Here is a 20898-nt window from a genome sequence, read left to right on the forward strand (position 1 = left end):
TTACGAGCCAGTGAGCTTAATAATGCCCAAATAATGCATAGCTTTATTTTTAATCATTATTCATTACTGTATGAGGAGAAAAATTTAATTTAAAATCGAAAATAGTGCCTACATTTTTAATTAACTGCGAAACAAGCTTGATTTAAGAGTTAGAAATAGAATATTATCCAGCGCCACGGTCGTAGTGCCAGCTAATTTAAACAGTTCGGTCCCCATGTAGTGATTTACAAAGCAAAAAAAAAAAAAGGTATCGGCACTACATTACTACCTATATAATATTTTATAATTATTTTACCTAGTTAGGTATTAGTTTTTTTCAAAAATATGATTTATGTGTATTTTCTATATTTCAGATACAGACATTTTGGCCAATAATGATTCCGCCCCGACTGTCGAAGGGCTATACAAAATGTTGCGATTACACATTGAGAAAAATTGGGTAATATTTAAAAAAAATAATATTATATTTGCTAACGACGTATAGAACTATAGATTTTAGAATACCTACAACTATAATACTTATGATTATTTTACCGTATACTATAATTTTATTAATATCGTCCAAATCTTTATTTTTCTAAAGTTGGTATTCTGGATATTTTTTAGAAACAATATTTTTTTCATAGATTCAACGACGAAAATTTGCGAATTTGTGATACGCTGTAAAGTTGACAATTCTGTTGTCCTGATAAGATGATAACAGTTATTTATTTGAAAAAGTGTGGAATTGCCTTTTACCAATAAGTAAAGCTCACTGAACGACGATCATTTTACAAATTATTAAATTCTGTAGATTGATCTTAGAATTAATGGGACACATGTTAATTTTCTGTTTGGTGGAATAATAAAAAAAATGGAGCAGGTGCAACAGATATTGCAAGAACTTGAAGCGGCTGGCAGAATAATGCTTGTAAGCAGTGCTTCCTATAATAGAATACTTAGTCTTTTTAAAGTTAGTTTAATAAATATGTATGTATATATTGAATTGTATTCATAGGCATCACCTTCACTCGTGACTAATGACCAGCGTGGTGCTGCTGAAGCAGTATTTATGAGTTTTCGCAAGACCAACATGCCTTATTCAATATGTCGATATATTCTCGGTAATATGCTTATATTAATTAATAATGTATTAATGAGTTTTTCTATGGTTATATTTTCTTGTTCAATAAATACAAAATATTATTTAAATAACTATAGGTATTAATGTATTATACCAATATTACTAATACTATTTTATGATTTAAATCCTGCAGTTCCTTATAAATAGACAGTTATTTGACTTAAAATTTAATTGTATTAAAATGTTTTATGAGAACACATCTTTTTACACCTTTTAGCTTAGTATATTATAATATTTTGATGATATTAATTATTTATTTATGTGTATATATATATTTAGATTGCAGTAAAGTAGATTTTGTTTTATTTGAGACTGCTGGAACATTAAGAGATGCACTCATACGAGATTGGATTTTGTTATCTCAAGATCAAAAAAATGAACTTAGACAATATTTATTCCAATTCATTATGCGTGATGGTAACATGGCTCCATTTGTTAGAGAACGAATTCTACAGGTAATAAATATAATGTAAATATATATAGGTATATATATGTTTATGGTAATATAATTATTCTACCTTACATTTTTCCATATTTTTTTTATTTTATTATTCATCTAAATATAAATAAGATTGAAGTTAATTAGGGAGCACATAATTTTTGTTTAGGAAAGTATTAGTTGAAGTTAAATGAGCAAAAATACATAATATTTATACTTTACTCGTCCCATTTGACATTTAAAAATATCATTTTGGCAATTTATAAACTATTTTGAAAGTAAAAGTATAGCTTAATAGTTTTGGTAAAAATAATTTTAGTCAGGACATTTTTTTTAAAATATTAAAACTGTGTATTATATTTAAAATTAATTTTAATTTTTGATTTTCACAATTTTTCTAAAACAAACAATAATAATAAAATATAATATCTGAATTACATATTTTAAATAATTTTTGTGTGTCATATCAATTTGGATCATTAGGGTTCACAGCATGTCTCTGTGTTGTTAACTGAAATTAAAGCAATTTCTGTATGTAGATTCTTGTGTATATAAATTATAAAGTCATTGCTCAACAAACAAGTATTTGAGTTGTTTATTATGATGTAAAACGAAAAAAAAATTGTATGTAGTAAACATATAAAATGGATGTCATAACCACTTGAATTATTTTTGTCTTACAAACTTGCAACATGGAGATTTTGTTTTGTGAATTTCGATACTGGAATGATTTTAATGAACTCATTATGAGCATTTTTAAATGAAAATATTTTATATATTTATAACTCATATAAAAATTTAAACATAGTAAGTAACTGGCTTAAAACAGATAATGTTCTTATTTGTAAGTTTGATAAATCTATTATTTCACTTGAATATTAAAACTAACCATATAAATTCCAAAATTGGTCTTAATAAAAATAAATATTTTATATAAATTAGGTATATATAACAAATTTAAGAGTGTCTTCTCAGTGTTGGTATTTATTAATGTATAAAAATAAAATTTGAGAAATATGTGTAAGTGCTGGATTGTATTAAAGCTAATTTTAAAAGTTTTTATATTGAAATAATTTCTTTAATATTTAATAGGTGATTGCTATTATGATTAAAAGAGGAAGTGTTGAAGACGGTGGTCAAGAAAGAAGTAATATTTTAGATGAAGTAGAAAAGTTAATTTTCAATGGTGATTTAAAAAAGGTATAATTTAAAGTTTTCTTAACTTTTTATGTATCTATTATACATATTATATTATATCTTTTAAAAAACAAATATATTATAGTAATTATGTTAGTACATAATAATATTATAATATATCTTATTGGCTTATCTTTTTTGACTTCTGAGTTCTGACTACAGATATATAAAAAATATTCTAAGCTAAGTAAAAAAAAAAACGACCAAAGGAAATATAAATATATATATTATATTATTTTTATAACTTTATTATACAAACAAAATTAATTAGTTGTATTATGTTAAAAAAAAAAATAGAAATTAATTGTAATAATAAATTCATTAATCTATAAAACCTAATATCTTTATTGTCAAATACTTAGTACCAATGTATGTTTGTGCTTGTATTTATTTATATTCTAATTATAGCAAATTTTGGGTTGCTCTATAATTTTGGCATTAATGCAAGAATATTCTACTACAGTTAAATCTACAGACGTGGGTTTAACTTGGGAATCCCATTATTCTGCAAAAAAGGAATTTGAGGTAAAATTTAATGACTTATTAAATTGATTATTTTTTTAAACTATCAGTTTATCTTACTAAATTGTTTTATTTTTTATTCATTTGTATTTATGTTTTAGGCTAGGGATTTAAGACGTATTTTTATATTCAGTACTCGTGCCTTGCATGAAATACAAAATCTTCCTCAGCCATTATCACCTGATATTTTGACCGTTCTTAAGCATTTACTCAATATATGTGAATCTGTTTTAGTATGGGGATTTATTTCTGCTAATAATATCCTTTTTACAATAAGTCTATTACATAAAATAAGTATTTTATTTTTAATTGTATAAAAATGATTTTTTCAATTTTCATATATGAAAGTAATATCTTAATTTTATTTGGATTTTTTCAAATTATTTAAACATGCTTATTTAAACTTAATATTAAATTGTTTATAGCCACAAAAACAATTTTATAATCTATCATTAGGTTATCAAAAAACGTTATTTAGAACAAAGTTGAAACCTATTTTAAATCTTGTTCTTGGTAAGTATTATTATTTTGTCTATTAAATAATAATTGTTTATTATTTAATTTCACAGGTATAATATGTACTATGTAGAATGTACAGTTTGCAATTTGGTATTGTATATAATATTCTGAAAAACATTTTAAATATTTAATTTGTTTCTAAATTGATAGTATACTCCGGTTATTAGCACAAATATTTATAATTTTCCTTAATTAAAAAATACTGCCCAAGTATTTAATTGGAATGTTTGAGGGAATATATAATTCTGAAAATAGCCCTATTTTAAAGCTTGGATCAGACTGGAAAGATATTATAACAAATCCTAGCACTGTTGACTTATATTTTCATGCAAGTAACATAGTTATTAATTAAATATATATATGTATAACAAAACTAGCTGATAAATGTAACTAACTTTGTAATAACTTTTGTTTTTATCAAGTTTTTTTTATACATAATTAACAAATAAATATTTAGCTGATTAATTACATTTGTCAGTTTTTTTTTATTATAATATATACTTATGTACAAGTATAGTATATATATTTATTTATTTATTATTTATTAAATTAGATTTATTGGATGGTAAGAGATAACCCCCAATTTTCACATCATTGTTTGAATTGTCTAGTACAATTATCTTCAATTAATGGTAATATATGGACTGATACAAATGTACGAATGGAATATATGAAAAATTACTTAGAAAATTTTATTAAACTAGTATCTACGTAAGTAAATTTTTATGTGTTCTTATTTGTTTTTTATTTTACTTTAATCTGGTGTATTATTTTAATTCCAGGGTTAAAATTGTAGATCGTGAATCAATAGGAATTTCTACCATTATAAAAAGAATAATAAGTGGATATACTCCTTCAGGATTTATGCAATTTCCTCCAGCTTTAGTAAAAAGTTTTTTGGAAAATACAACCCATCTTACATGTCAGTTTGCTGAAGGCGCTGCTACTGAAGAAAATGTAATTTTTATAATTTTATAATGATAAACAAATTAATTACTATTATTATTATTATATTGTCCTAGTTATCTCAAGACGATCAAATGTTTTTTGAAGCATTCAATAATATTTTACGCCCTTGGGTATCTATTATTGGAAATAGTAACCAATCTTTTCCAGAACAAATATGTAAGAGTGCATCCATACAAATTTTAAACACATACATAAAATGTCACATTTCACCACCAAATGGTACAAAAATGTCTGATAATGAATTTAATGAAAATGAAGAGGATGATCGAGTTGTCAATAAAGAACAACTCCAATATATAGGAATATTTGGAAGACTTGTAAGTAGACAGTATTTTAGAAGTATTTATTAAATTAATTTTATTAGTCAAATCTGGCAAAACTTCAGTGTATTGGCTTATTAAACAATATATAAACATTTTCATTGATGGGGTCTTCTGGAAGTAGTTGTGACAAAAGAAAATTCATAATAATAATGTGTTATTAAATAATACTTGAAAAATGTAATTTTATAAAGTAACTTGCTATTCCTGAGCACTTTATTGTCCTTAAAAAATGCATCTATTTTAAATTTGATATCTTAATGTTAACATTTAGTGTAACGTGGGTAGATAAACAATATTTTTGGTTTTCTGATTCAGTGTATAGTTGATATTTTTTACATATTAATTTTACTTATATGAACTTAAATACTAATTTTTTCTAATAATATTAATGAATAAATGTTTTTTTATCTTTGTAACCAAGATAACACATAAATCTAAAAAAAAAACAATTGTTTTTATTATAAGCTGAATTATCCGATGTGAAAAAAATTGTGGTGCCATTCTTTTTGGATGTTACTCAATATGAAGGCAAAACCTTTTTAAGTATAAGTTTCCTGCAATAATGGTTAAAATATTTTAATTAATTGCTTCTCTGTTAAACATAAAGTTACTAAAGAGAAAATATAAAGAAAATTATATTTATATCAAGCTAGTGTGTTGAGTAAGATATTTAATGGCTCTGTCCAAAATATAATATACAGGTCTAAAATTTATCCAATTATAATAACTATTTTATTTTTTTTTAACCAATAGCTTCCCTTTCTAAACCAAATAATAATAGTTTTCACGAGTTAACTAATCCCCGTGTGAGTCCCTTTTTAAAATACAAACTTTGCACATTTTCTTAGTTGATGTCTTCTACCTTTTTTGGTGGTAAATCGTGGCATTATGAGGGGGTACTTCACCCTTACGAGCAATCCTACCTATAAATAATCTACCTACCAAACTTCAGCGTCATATGTTAAGTAGTGTTTAGTTGTATTTAGTTAGAGAGTAAATGACTTTTTGCTTTAATGTATATAGATAATATATATATTTACTGATTATTTAAAAAAAATAATAACTCAGTTGTAAATTAACTTATAGAATCAGAAATAGATTTAAAACTTTTTCCATAATATACTCATTTATAAAAAACCATATAACGTTTAGCTAATTGGTTCCCGAGATCATTGGCATCTAAGATTCTCATTTTTACATTTATATAATATATAGATCAATAAAAATGCAATTGTAATCTTTACATGTTTTAAATATTTTATTTTAGATTCCAGAACATTCTTTACCTTTACTAGTAACTTTAATAGAAGGCCAAATTAAAGAAATGAGAACAATAATTGAACATGTGCACAGTAGTGGAAGTTGTCAATGGCCAGAATCTTTTCAATTGAATATTGATGCTGTTAATGAAGATATTCATTGGTTGTTTCTTATAGCAGGTAATTTATTTATAAGTTTGATTAATGTAATCAAATCATAAATTACTTGAAATGATTTTTTCAGGACATATACTCACCGTGGATAGTGAGGGTGAACCTAGTATGATTCCTTCAGAAATAATGCATCATAGTATTGAGCAGAGTAAAAATGTCAATATGGATTTAACAATGAAATTTCTTACTAATCAATTGTTAGTTATGGATGTACCAGGCTCAGCAGAAGCTGTAGATGATGTTATCAAGTAAATTAATTAATACAATTTGTTTAGTTATTTTATTATAAAAATAATTAAAAAAAAAAATATGTATTAATTATTATTTTTATAGATTGGTGTCTATTGCATTTCATCTTTGTGAATTAGAAAAAAAATTAATAGAAGCTAAAATGGAAAGTCTTTGTAGTCCATTGTTAAGTGGTACTATAGTATGGTTCTTGCGTGAATTTTCTCAAGCATACTTGATGCCAAACGAGACTTACTATAATGATGTAAACTATAATTAATTATCAACGATTTTTTATTAATGTTTTTTATATTTTGTATAATATTAATAATATAATATAATTTTTAGCTTAGTATGACGTTATTGCAAGCATTTGGTCAACATACAGAAGCTGCTAACTGGGTTTTAAATTACTTGCTAAATAAAGTTGAACATAATATCAAATCACCTCTGTATGTCGATGTGAGTCTTATTGGAGATACAGTTGGATTATTAATATCTATGGTAGATATTAGACACAAGTATGTCTTATGATTTGTAATTGTTTAATTTTTCATATATAGACTATAAATAATAATAATAATGATAAATAATAATTAATATTAAATAAATTGTGAGTGGTGGAATTGCATAGCAATACACGTCCAAAAATATGAAGTAAAAACAATGAACACAGTTTTACGTTTATTTGTGACTTAAACATAAAAACGTTATTAATTTGACTGTTGTATTGGGCAGATGAGATAATTGGTACATATTTAAAATATTTAAAATCTACTATAGAATTAACTGTTTTGGCAACATTTAATAAATTGGTTGGATTTATATTAACTTTTCGTTTTCAATTAAAAAAAAAAAAAAAAACAAATAAAACATATTTTTTAATTTTTATTAGAGCTGAAATTGTTATCAATTGTGAAGGATTTTGGAAATTATTTGAACTACAAAATCACATGCGTGAAGACCAATTAGTTCCAGAAGTAAAGGAAGGATTGTATAAAGCATTTTCTTTAGCTGCGGATGCGTTTGTTGCAATTGATAAACAAAAAGACTACTGTACTCGTGTAAGTAGATTTTATTTTGAATTAAAGAAAAATTGTTGACTTAAAAATAAATACAATTAATTTAACTATGATAATTGTATTTACAAGACAATAATCAGGTTTATCTTAACTAGGTAATAACTCCAACACTAGACAAATTCAGGAAGATATTAAGTAATGACAATTTTAGAAAAACGTATGATAATGATGCTGTAAGATTAGAAATTATGGATATATTACATAAATGTATTGGTATGGCCAGTGGAGCAGTCATTAATACCACTCCAACTATTTTTGATGTTTTACATCCAATGTTAAATGAGTTTTCAGCTTTAATTGGATTATATCATAACTATCAAATTATTGTTCACCTAATAATTCAACTTTTTGTTGAATTTTCCAAGAAAATGCTGTGTTTTCTTAGTGTGGTAAGAATAAAATGTATATAATTGTATTTAATATTATAAAGTCAACTTAATATATTTATGCATTTTGGTTTTAAAATCAATTAACTTAAAATTATAAATAGATAGATTTATACAAATTAAATTGAAATTATGTTATTCATGACTCAAAGTTTAATAATTATGATCAGTTCAGGTATAACTATTATTGATTTTTTAAAATAATTGTTCAGAATAAACTAACTATTCATTAACAATATTTTAAATATGCATGCATATTTAATTATATTGTATGGATAATATATTATATTTGAATTATATTTTTGTTTTCTATAGGAAGAAAGTGATAAGTTTTACATGTCTTGTTATCAAATGGTGGATATGTATGCTCGTTACAACATTAATCGTGTTTCTTTAGATTCTGATGCTGAAGATCAATGTTATCAAGATCTTTATGTATTTTTAGAACTTCTAACCCATGTTATGTCTAAAGAGGTTTTAGATCTTAGCTCTGATGGTAATGAATTATAAAAACATATTTAGTTATATTAATTTAATATTTTAACTGATTCACAATCATACTTGATTGAAAAATAGGAAAAACTACTACTGGAAAAACTGCTGGGGATGTTTGTGTTTACGGGCTACAAGTAATTTTGCCATTGATGACCATAGATCTCTTGAAATTTCCCGCACTTTGTTTACAGTACTATAAAGTAAGCAATTTTTTTTTAAACTTATTTTTAATATTTTAAATACTGTGAAAAATAAATAGCAATTATAACACATATTCCATTGTGTTTTAAAATATCATTGAGCTTAGTTTTTTTTTCAAGTATCCGATCCTTCTTAAATACAATTAACAAAAATAAGGTATATTTTTGTACAAAATAATTCTATGTTATTTATTATATTTATGCATTACGGTTTCTACTGTACTTATTTAATCAAGTCATTGATAAAGATATTGTAATTGATTTAATGTAGAATTACAATTTTACTATAGTTTATAATTGAACAAATAGGTATTTTTGGATAGCTCATAGGTTAGGGCAGGTTTGATTTTTATTTTATGTTAAATACCATTTTTTTTTAATGATTAGTTTAATTTTATGTACTTAGTTTTTACATTTTTTACTATTTTCTAACATAAAAATAATGAAGGTTTAAGTTGGTATTTTATCTATTATGAGATCTAACTGAAATAAATCATGGTTTTATTTGACATTCCACAGTTATTTAAAATGTAATCTATTGAATTAAAAATTCTAATTTTAAAACACAAACAATTAAAATAATATATGTCATGCTTATATCTCAATTTTTATTCTGTTATTGCTTATATACTTGATAAACTAGTATTATGTATTATTGTATAATTAAGTATTTATAATAATAAATTAATAAATAGTAACAATTGTATATTTATTTTTAGTATGCTGGATATATGTGTGAAATGGTTCCATTAAAATTATGTATTGAAAATGTTGATATTTTTAAAGGAGTTTTGACTACAATTGAATTAGGGCTAACTATGTTTGGACATGAAATCACTCCAATGTGCACAGATTTTTTACAATCGGCTGCCTCATTTATATATAGACATGAAAACTGTACAATGCATGAAGCATATAGTTTGTTAAAGCCATTTTTAAAAGTATGATATAATATTATTTGTATAACTTTTATTTTATTGTATTTCATAAATGATTAATTTTATAGTTTTTGATGAAACTTATATTGTCCTGTCAAATTAATTCGGATGCACTCTCCAGTACTGGTCATGCACTTTATACATTAATATGTTGTTATCCGGTAAGAATATTGATTATCTTGTGGTTTAAATAAACATTGCTTATTGGCTAGGCTACTTTTTAAGAAAATTCATATCTACAAGTATTTTTTCCATCTTACTAATGTATAACATATCAAAATGTACGTTTGGCGATTACAATTTTGTGTGTTTAACTTAAATATTAGTATGAATTGACCTATTATCAAACTTAAAATTAAGAACAGTATCTATAAATGTTCTCTGATTGATTTTTTACAATTCTTTAAATTTTTATTAAACTATGAATATTTTTAAGTATTATATATTAATATTTTAGATACTTATAACTTGTTTAATTATTAAAATACCATAAAAATCCAACTAGAAATCAGAGATGATTCTATGGTCTTTAAGTTTGATAATAGATCATTTTACTTTTATATTTAAGCTAAACACACAATATTGGAACTGCTAAACGTATATTTTGGAATTGTATTGATACTAAGACAGATTAAATATGCATGCACATATTATGCTAACCTAACCTCTTAAGATGAACATAACGAAATGCAATGTCAAATGTTTCACCTGATTATATATTTTTATCCTAAATATGTCACCTGTTTCTGTAAATATCTATCTTTTTATTATTATTAATGTTCATCTATATTCTAATTATTATAAATATTGTTATAGTTATTTTTGTTATAAATGTGATAACATCAATAAAATAACATGTCTTCAAAGAATAAATTAATAATTATAGTTATCATTCAACAATTAAAATTAAAATTTTTATTTTATCATTTTTTTTTATTCTTTATTTCTAGGAGGAATTTCAACAAATATCAATGCAATTTATCAATGAACAAACTGATGCATCAGTCATAGATAGACTACATAATGCTTTTACCTTGTTAACTACCGGGATTGACTTCAATGGTCAACATGCAATGAAATGTCGTTTTAAAAATAATTTTGATAGTTTTACAACAAATATACGTGGGTTCCTATTTATCAAATAATACAAATAGTGAAGTAATTAAAAATGTATATTAGTTTGTTTTAATATTTTAAGGACATTGTTAAAATTATTTTAAAACTGAATTATACTGTGAAGTATGTAAAATACATTAAAAACTATTCTTCCATTAATAACAAAATTTAACAAATAATTTTGTTTGTACTTTGATTTTGAAACAAATTTTCATAGTTGTGCTACAACACTGTTAATAATGTTATTGTTGTACAAAGATCATAAAAAAAAATAAATCTTATATTAGTTTTTTTTACTAACATATTTGTTATGTTAAATATTCAAATTAGATTTAGTTTTATACTAATATGAAAAATTTTTTTTTGGATAAACTAGAATTTTTACTTTTTATCAAATATTTTTGTATTTTGTTAAATTATTATCCTTATTATTCAGTGGATTAGTCCTTAATGCATAGAAAAATAGTGTCATATAGTTTGTCCACGCTCAATCATGGTCCATGGTGAACAATTATTTTCTGTCCGGTTCAGGGCATTGTCTATCTAGTATCTATATACTTTTTTATTTTACAGTCTTATTTAATATATTAATAAAATTGTGCCTAAATTCAATTTGAGGTATATTAGTATAATATAAAAACAATATTTAGTGACCATTGACCAATAACCATGTCTATGAATACAACTATTAGAATTCAAATAATAATAATCTATAATCTTCAAATTATTTTTAAAATTCTAGTAAGTAAAACTTGCGAAGATCTTGTGTAACATTTTCAACCGTTTAGATTAAGAAAAAAAATTATGATTATAAATGTAAAAAACAACAATAAAAATAGCCGTAATTAAAAAAAAAATGATTGTAAATAGTTCAAAAGGAGTCAAAATACTTTGAAAATTATTATGCTTAAAAAATTCCAACATGAATATTTAATAAAATACTTATTTGATTATATTTACTGATATTATTTTCATTAGATAACTATTATACTAATTATAGATCACAGAATCGATACTGTGATTAGTTTCAGCGGAACGATAAATGTATCGGAAAAACATAAGCGTACGTATTTACAATAAACTTAGGTACATTATAAATATGATTGTTTGTTGATAAAGCATAGTTCAACCTTTCGTTACAAATAGAAAAATAAAATGTAAATTATAGCAGTTTAGGTATAATACGGTATTTTTAAAAATATAGGCTGTCATTCGATTGGATGGTTTTTCAAATTTTTGATTTAGGTATTATTGAATTAAAATTTAACACACTCATTAATCAGTAGTTAGGTTAATGGTATATTTGAGAAGAGAGCATTCTTTGAATGAATTATGGAAGATAGTAGATACGTAATTTAATGATTTTAATTTACGCGGGTATACGGCTATAATGCTATATTATGGCAATGTACACTAGAAAAAAAATAAGTGTACATTCTAACAAGTCTTGTTAGAATTTTTAGTAACAAAAATGGAGTAGGTAGATATTCTATTATTCTATAATTATTTATAATTTTAAATTCTTAAATGATACATCGGGTAAATATCAAAAAATATTTTGAAGGCCAAATAGCCAATGGTCTTTAATCTGCGATCTACTTTAAAGTTCAATAAGTTCATACAGTTTATGGGTAATTGCTAGGTAAGTACCTATTAACTTGGCGGGACTTAAATCAATTTTTTATATTATTTTCTGAATTAAAATTTTCAAGAATGTAAAGTATCATTAATATGTAATTTTTTTCCTTTCATGTTTTTCACTGAATTTTCATGATTTTTGTCTGGAAAAGTATTACAATATTATAAAATCTACGGTAATATTAAGCATTTGCAATATTGATATTCGTAATAAGGTTCGCACTTCTTAAGGAAATAATGATTTCAAATGAAGCAAAAAATATTAAGCTTTTTAATATAGGTAGTCTTATGGGTAAGTTATTCGGTTTTAGGTATGTACCGGTGTTAACTAGTTACGGTCAAAATAAAAATTACTTACTATTTGCGGTCACCCCTTAAAAAAGTAACATACTGATTGCGGTCACTCAATAAAAAATTCTTTTTTTAATTAATAATTAAATATGAAATTAATATTTCGTTTATTTATTTAATTAAGAAAAATTTATATATCAACATTTTCCTTCCCATATTTTATATAGAAAGATAACAGACTTAGGACGTTAGGACTGTACACTATTATTTATTATAGGTTAAAAATATTGTTACTTATGTTTAAATTAAGTGGACTTGTGTCCGAAAAAAAGTTTTAAATATTCGGAAATTTCACCCGTTTTCATATATACTTTTGCTAGATGACTTCTAATGACTGCATTTTGCCAAACCATGCTTACCCTTGGTGTTAATAAAATTTCAACCGAGAAAGATCATTTTCTAGCGCAACAATACGATATTATGAAGAAGGTGAAATTAATAGACTTGAATATCTGAAGTCGATTTCTTTCAAATTTGTACTTACAAAATTTTAAAATTAAAATTTATTATTATTATCATACACATTTTAGGTACTATATTTTGACACAAGTTATAATAATTATTATTAAACTGTATTATACATATTGTATTATATTTTAATATATTTTTCTAAATTCAATAAATAAACGAAATACTAATTTCATATTTAATTATTAACTAAAAAAGGAATTTTTTATTGAGTGACCGCAATCAATATGTAACCTTTTTGAGGGGTGACCGCAACTGTTATATCTGTTTATGTCAAAATTCGTCATGACCGCAACTATTTTTTTATAGTATGCAGCCGTATGTACGTAACATAATAAATTGTCGTTGTTACAATATTTATGTATTTTAAGCAGTTAAAATAATAATTAAGTAATTCAATTTTCGGTTAATATTATTTCGTTTAAATACATTAATTTTTCTTTGGTGTTGTAGGAGTTTGTAGTCAACATGATTTTAATGTTTTGAGTCTACATAGTAAATAGTGAATACCTATACACAATAAAATAATTTTTATTGTAGGTACATGTACATTCGAAACCAACAAAGCTTGTTGACCGAAACCGGCTTGAGATGGATGACAGTTGATTTAATCGATATCCATTAATCAAAAAGAAAAATGTATACGTATAGCAGGTATGCATATTCTATATTCGCTGATCTGTTACTTTTAGTATTATTATGTAGCATCAGGTGTTTAGGTGATGTGTACTTATAGAGTGCGTAATGCGTATTTGCTATATCGCCTATATCATATAATAATATAATATAAATAAAATCTACGTTAAAACACTATTGTATTCAAAATACCTACCAACTATACATAACTTGTTTTTTTGTTTTAACTTTTAAATAATAAATCGTATAAAAAGTGGTATAATCTATTATACCTATACCTATAAAATATAAAATATTTTGTAACACATTCAACTCATTCAAGAGCATAATAAAAAACGTATGAATTCATTTAAGCATAGATGTCTATTCTATTATCGTCGATATAGATAATTATGATTCATACAATATTACTATAAATCCATTATTCATAGCCTCATAAGTATACCGTATACTTACGTGTTTACTTCAATGTTAATTGTAAAGGTATAAACTCACCAATTAACCTTTCTGAAACATTGCTGTATCTTGATTCTTGATTTATCTTCGAAAGAATTTGAATCCCTTCGTAAATAGGTATGTCATATGGTATAAAACAATAAATATTAAAAATTACCATTTATTATGTTTAATGATAAATCGATAATACAATTTGAGTATTTATATCCTGTGTATTTTACTATTTTACGATATTATTACGAACATCTAAGATGACACATTCTAGAAATTAAAATAACACGAGAAACTATTCCCGAAAATACCTAGAAAAATTTTTTTTTAAATTAATCAATAAATTGTTTTATGCTTAAAAAGATGGTGTAATTTGTTTTTACCGGAAAATATTTTAGAAGTTATAGCCTTCCAAAGTTTGCGGTAATATGGCAAATATCTCATCACGTAACACAACAGCCAACAACTTGCGCATAATTATAATATTCTGAATTAAGTCATTTTTAAGGTGAAATGTATGCTGTAAAATAAATTTATCAATATTAATTTATACTAATTTATATCTCATAATCACCATCTTCATTAGTCCACTGAGTGACACAACAAATCGAGGGACATTTTTTATATTTTGTCCGAGCGTAGAGCAGCGAGCGAGTATCTACGCGAGCATTACTTTTTTTGCAACAGTTCAGTAGATGAAAAATGTAGCATAATCAGTAGGTATTTAAGGGTTAAAAATTATAATATAAACTGAAAACTTAGATTACCTATAGCTTCGAAACTAAGTTTGTGCTATACATAATAATAATACATAAGAGTACGTACCTATAATTGTCGACGATAGTCGATAAGTTTCAATTCTAACATTTTCGTTTTATTGGAATTTTGTCACATTGCACTACACTTCACGTTTTAACGTCAAAAACAAATAATATGGGTTGAATGACAATCGTCGGCAACCAGATGGCGCAGTGGTTACCATTATTCATAAAATAATTTAAATAAATATTATTGCATGAACGATATAACGTCAATGGTATAAGGTCTGCGACCGTGGTTCACATTGCATTAGCTATCCTCAGGAATCTCTAGTTAAATTTTTTCTATAGTATCAAAATCGTCTCTACCAACTACCAAGTTGTACGCGAGTTGTCTTCCCAGAGCGCTAGTGGTATTTCTGCACGGTGTCTAAGGGCCCGTTTTACAATCATGGTTTAAACCTCGGTTAATCTACTGATTTTACCGGCCGGAAGCGGTGGTTTAACCTTAGTTTAACGATTGTAATACGGGCACTAAATTTCAAAGCGAATGTGATGTCTAATAAATTCTAATATATACAAGTTTGTTGCGTGGTACGACCGATAGATAGCGCGTACAAACCCATCGGTTTCGTATGTACAATGACGATCGCAATTATTCTAGACAAAAGTAAACGAATTTACAACATCGTTATTAAAATAAATTAGTACCGAGCTAATTATTACAGTCGTAGTTAATGAGGCTCTATTCGCACTTATAAAAAAATACTAATCACTCGTTAACGATTATGCGTTTAATATGAACCTCGACACGTCAGTCGCGCAAGATGTGCTATATAGTTGAGTGTTTCACAAAATGTAAGTATCGCTTCTCGGCCTAATGGCTAAGATCAAAAGTGTAGTATCTGTTCTTATCAGCTTAACATCTGGTAAACCACTTACAAAGTGGTTCAAATGTTAAACTAATTTTTTGAATATTGGTGGAGATTTGGGGCTTGCTCCTGCTCCACCGCGGGTTGGCCCGGAGTTGCAGTACTTCCGGGATCGACCCACTTAGTAAACTCGATTTTAAAAGTGTTACCCACAATTAACAAAACGATACCCCGTGTATTAAAAAGATGGGTCATCACACTGCACTTATCCTATCCACGTTAACATATACGTACTATGGTTGAACACACACGTCCTTCATAAAAAATACTCTGCTAGAGCACGGTAAATGGTAAGCGCCTAATTATAGCGGTAAATTAACTTACTATAATAAATTTGGCTCGACTCTATAGTTGCAAATACACTTTAATTAACTTTATAAACAATATAATTTAATATTATAATAACATAGCACATTTTTAAGATATTAAAATTGGTTACTGCTTCTATCGCTCAAATTAGACCGTTAAACACACGGAAATAGTTGAACTAGATCCAATTTCATGGTATCGAGGTTATACGTATGGTAAGAACGTATAAACTTTCTGGTATACAAAAAGCTTACCATGTATACTGACCAATCACAGAAAAGTATTTTTATGCACGTACACGTATGTTGTGGAAACCCGCCTTAAATATCACCTTATTATCCGAGGTAATCGTGATATTTTCTTTCTTCAGTCAATCAGCAGCCTTAAGAAAAGCCTTTTTTTCGGATCACCTCATCGGCTGTTAGATTTTAAGTCAAAACATTTTCATGTCGTCTTCTGTGTAACGGTTAATTTCAGGATATTCTTACCAAAGTGGAGAGTTAAGATTTCTTAGGCTTATTTTACATTTTTACACTCGATACAGTAAAATTCCTAGGTTATCTTTAGCCCTGATAAAAATATTATAGGATAATAATTATACTCTCCCTTCCTGGTAAAAAATATATGTTTTTTAATATTATTCGGTTCATAATATTTATATATTATAAAATTATATACATATTTGTTGTACACTTTATTCAAATCATACTTAGAATGTCTGAAATGTATTATGTAGGTAATATGTGATAAAACATTTATAAAAAAGTCAAAATAAGCAACATTGTGCTTCTAAAATTCAACATTGAATGAAAAATTTATCTAAGTAAAATAGCAAAACAAGAAAAATTAACATCGAATAACTAAGTTTGATAAGTTAACTACCTAATTAGTAAAAGTCTATTTGAGTGTTTAAAATTTAAATCTATAAGAAAGACGTGTTCATTAATTTTTTTCAGTTTTCATGGTTCTTGCTCATAATTCAAAAAGTAATGATTTATAAAAGTAAATTCTATACCACTGTCTTAAAAATTTAAAAACAATCGATTAATAAAAATAATGTTTTTAATTTTAAACATATTACAATTCTAGTAATTACTGTATCCGATGAGAGGGGAGAGTATGGATAAAACACCTTTGTTAAATCATAACCCTTCATAGCAATTTCTTATTATTCTAGCAAATTTAGGTAGATACTTATAAGTTATAAGTTACTTGATATTCTCACTGGGGGTTAAAATTATCCTGCGATATAATAAGAGTAAGAGGTATAGATAACCTTGAAAAATCTTGGTAATTATTTTTTCTTTTTATATTGTTAAATGCTAAAACACATTGTACCTATGTTCAAACAAATTAAAATAATATATTGTTCTAGAGTTTTGACATGTCAATATATTATAATGCATTATAATATCGTTGAAAAATAAAAATACAATTTTGCTTTTTCATGTACCTATTGTAATTTATTCTGATATCTATATTCAATTACGATTTAATCGTTATTCCAAAAACAAAAATAATTCTAATAAACACAATATTCATGCAATTAATATTGAATATCTTTTGTAAAGCTCGCTTTTGTTATAAAATACTTATATCAATATAATACGCAAGGATTTTTATGTACCTAGGCATGCTGTGTATGCTTGTTACAGCCTACAGGCCATTTGTAACTTATCAACAACCAAGTTATGATAGTAATTTATAACATTGTATAATAATTATACAATGCTATAAATTACAATTATTATTATATAGATTTTATTAATATGCGTTCTCGTCGGAAATCACAACAAATTATAAGTAGATTTTGATCAGTTAAGTTTGACAGTTAATGACACGCCAGTAGCTAAAACATATGTATATTAAACTTGAATAATATCGTAACATATAAATTAAAAAGTTGAATTTTGCATAGTAAATTTGTGTTTATTTTTTTTTTTAATAAATAAATTATACGGGTAAATTGAATAACTTATATTGATGTGTGTATACGAAGTGGGTGGGCACATGAAAATAATTATTTATACCATCGATTACTGACACTGTGATACAGTATTGGTTTTACATACACGTTTGTTGTCTACACATGTATTTGGTTATTAAATTGTGTACGCGTATAATGCATAAAAAAACACAATAATAGTATTTAAATGTGAAACGGAATATTACCATTTACGAATAGATAATTATATAAAAAGTAAAAGTAAAATAATATTATACTTATTATAAAAATTGATTATATTCCATCGATGATTAACTTTTGTATAGTTATTATTTTTTTCCGTTGTAATTTATTTAAATACCGACCATAATAATAGGCGTATGCCAGGGATATGAGATGGATATCAAATTATATTTAAATAATTTTATACATTTTTTATATCAACTATATTAATAAATGATTTTACAAAGAACTGTATATTGGTATTTACTATTAGTTTAGTAGCTTTTAATATTTTTATAGATAGCTAATTGAGTATGAAACTCAATCTCAACACAATTAAAATTGAATTATACCATCGTTTCTCAGCCTTTTTAGTTTCACAACCCCCCAAATTGGTATAAAATATGATCAATCACTTTGAGATCAATATTAAGTATAATTTGGAACAATAATAATATATCATTAACCAAAGGAAGTAATAAGTATATCATTTCCAATATATATTTATAAATACTACGGTGTAACTGTAAATGTAGTAATTTAAACTCATCACAGGTAAACGTTATGTTTTGAGTCATTCGGAAAGCCATTGGCGGTGGAGTGCCGTATTTTTTTTGTTCAATAAAACATTTTTTATAAAAAGGTTTATTTTGTAAATCAGCGTTCCATCACTTTTGACTTACGCAATACCTATTTTTTATAGTCAAGGTGATCGCGACCCCCAGATTGAGAAACGCTGAATTCTACATTTCAGATATTTTTATATTCATTTAGTAATATATAATGTATAATATTTTATTAGATATGTATTATATTGTTATAATTTATAACTAACTATGCTTGTTTTATTCTTTTACTTATTTATAACATGTTTACAGGTGTAACTATAAGTACAGTTCTATAATTATAATATACATATTTTTAAAACAAGTAATAGATATAAATAGTATAATTATTACTTAATTGATAATTTAATTTATCACTATTCATCAGATAAGCTATAAAGCGTATAGTCGAGATTTAGTGTGTATATAATAATCGTACGTTAAATACAGTTAACATATTTTTTACAAGTACAATATCTCTACTTATTCATGAACAAGACCGTACCTAGGAGGGGGTTGGAATTAATCCCGTAAAATTTTTTTGCATTACTCAAACTTAGAAATTATTTAATCATTATTTTATATATTATCACCACTAACTAAGATTTATTTAACTCCTCCTCCTCCCTCAAAAATGTTTTCTGAATATGACCTTACTCATTAATTTGTGACAATTTCAACAAACTTGAATTAAAAAATGTATATTATTTGTTTTCTAATAAAATATTAATAGTTCAATAAAAGTCAATAATTTTCAAAAGTATAGGGTCCACTTATTGTTTTATCTGATAGAATTAATGATTGTTATACTTTTTAACAAAGTTAGTTATTTAAAAAAAAAATTAAAAATTATTAATAAGTAGGAAGGTAATCATTAAATTAAAAATTCAAGCAAAAATATCCATATTTTTTAAAATTTGATTCAAATACTTAAAATATGTTTATTCGAATTTTGGCGTAGAAAATATTTTAAAAATATTTAATGCATAATATTGTAAAACTGCAATTTGAGTAACGTTTCTATTATGTTATTTATGTATTTATAGGTAGTACCTATTAGGTACTTGCCTAATGCCTATATTATATGATATATTTTGCTCACAAAAAATATTACTTTGTATAAAAAATTTAAAAACGATATACAAAAAAAAAAAAATAATAAGATTAATTATAATAATAGTAAAAAAAAATGTATGTAAAACAAAATGTTATAATATGGTGATATAAATCAGTGTATTACAATTTTAATCAATAAAAAATATCAAATATGATAGTATACAATTGAAAAATAAATTTAACAGACGGCAATACAACACATTTGTTTGATCGTATTTAAGATATATTTGTAGTATATACATTAATATAATAATATAATTATAATATATTGAACCAAAAATAATATCGACATCCACGAGGCGACGTGTTTGCAATATTATTTACTCAACAATAATATTAACGTGTGTTTTATTACGACCGCACCCGGTGAATAATAAGTAAGAAACCGAACAAAACAGTTATTTTACAAATTCAGACTTATTTTTGTAAAAGCTATTAAAATATTTAATATCTATACGAATATACGACAATATAATATAATCATATAGATTATAGACGTAC

At 25.0% G+C, this 20898-nt stretch overlaps 1 protein-coding gene and 1 non-coding gene across 2 annotated transcripts; both read left to right on the forward strand.

The window, feature by feature from the left end:
• The first annotated feature begins 632 nt into the window (after positions 1 to 632).
• On the forward strand, positions 633 to 11366 carry LOC114130492 (exportin-4-like). The gene is made up of 21 exons (XM_027995477.2): positions 633 to 910; positions 998 to 1103; positions 1403 to 1578; positions 2655 to 2762; positions 3168 to 3284; positions 3383 to 3539; positions 4004 to 4128; positions 4354 to 4511; positions 4583 to 4757; positions 4823 to 5086; positions 6360 to 6531; positions 6596 to 6773; positions 6859 to 7018; positions 7102 to 7274; positions 7649 to 7817; positions 7931 to 8224; positions 8537 to 8717; positions 8798 to 8916; positions 9636 to 9857; positions 9923 to 10015; positions 10805 to 11366. Exons 1-21 carry the CDS (start codon positions 854 to 856, stop codon positions 10997 to 10999), a joined length of 3399 nt encoding a protein of 1132 aa, XP_027851278.2. The 5' UTR covers positions 633 to 853; the 3' UTR covers positions 11000 to 11366.
• A 4766-nt stretch (positions 11367 to 16132) lies between these two features.
• On the forward strand, positions 16133 to 16326 carry LOC114130510 (U2 spliceosomal RNA). The gene has a single exon (XR_003592920.2). It is a non-coding gene; the product is annotated as a U2 spliceosomal RNA (small nuclear RNA).
• The last annotated feature ends 4572 nt before the right edge of the window (positions 16327 to 20898 follow it).

This window comes from Aphis gossypii, chromosome 1, assembly GCF_020184175.1.
Source record: "Aphis gossypii isolate Hap1 chromosome 1, ASM2018417v2, whole genome shotgun sequence".
In the NCBI taxonomy this organism is placed as follows: domain Eukaryota; kingdom Metazoa; phylum Arthropoda; class Insecta; order Hemiptera; family Aphididae; genus Aphis; species Aphis gossypii.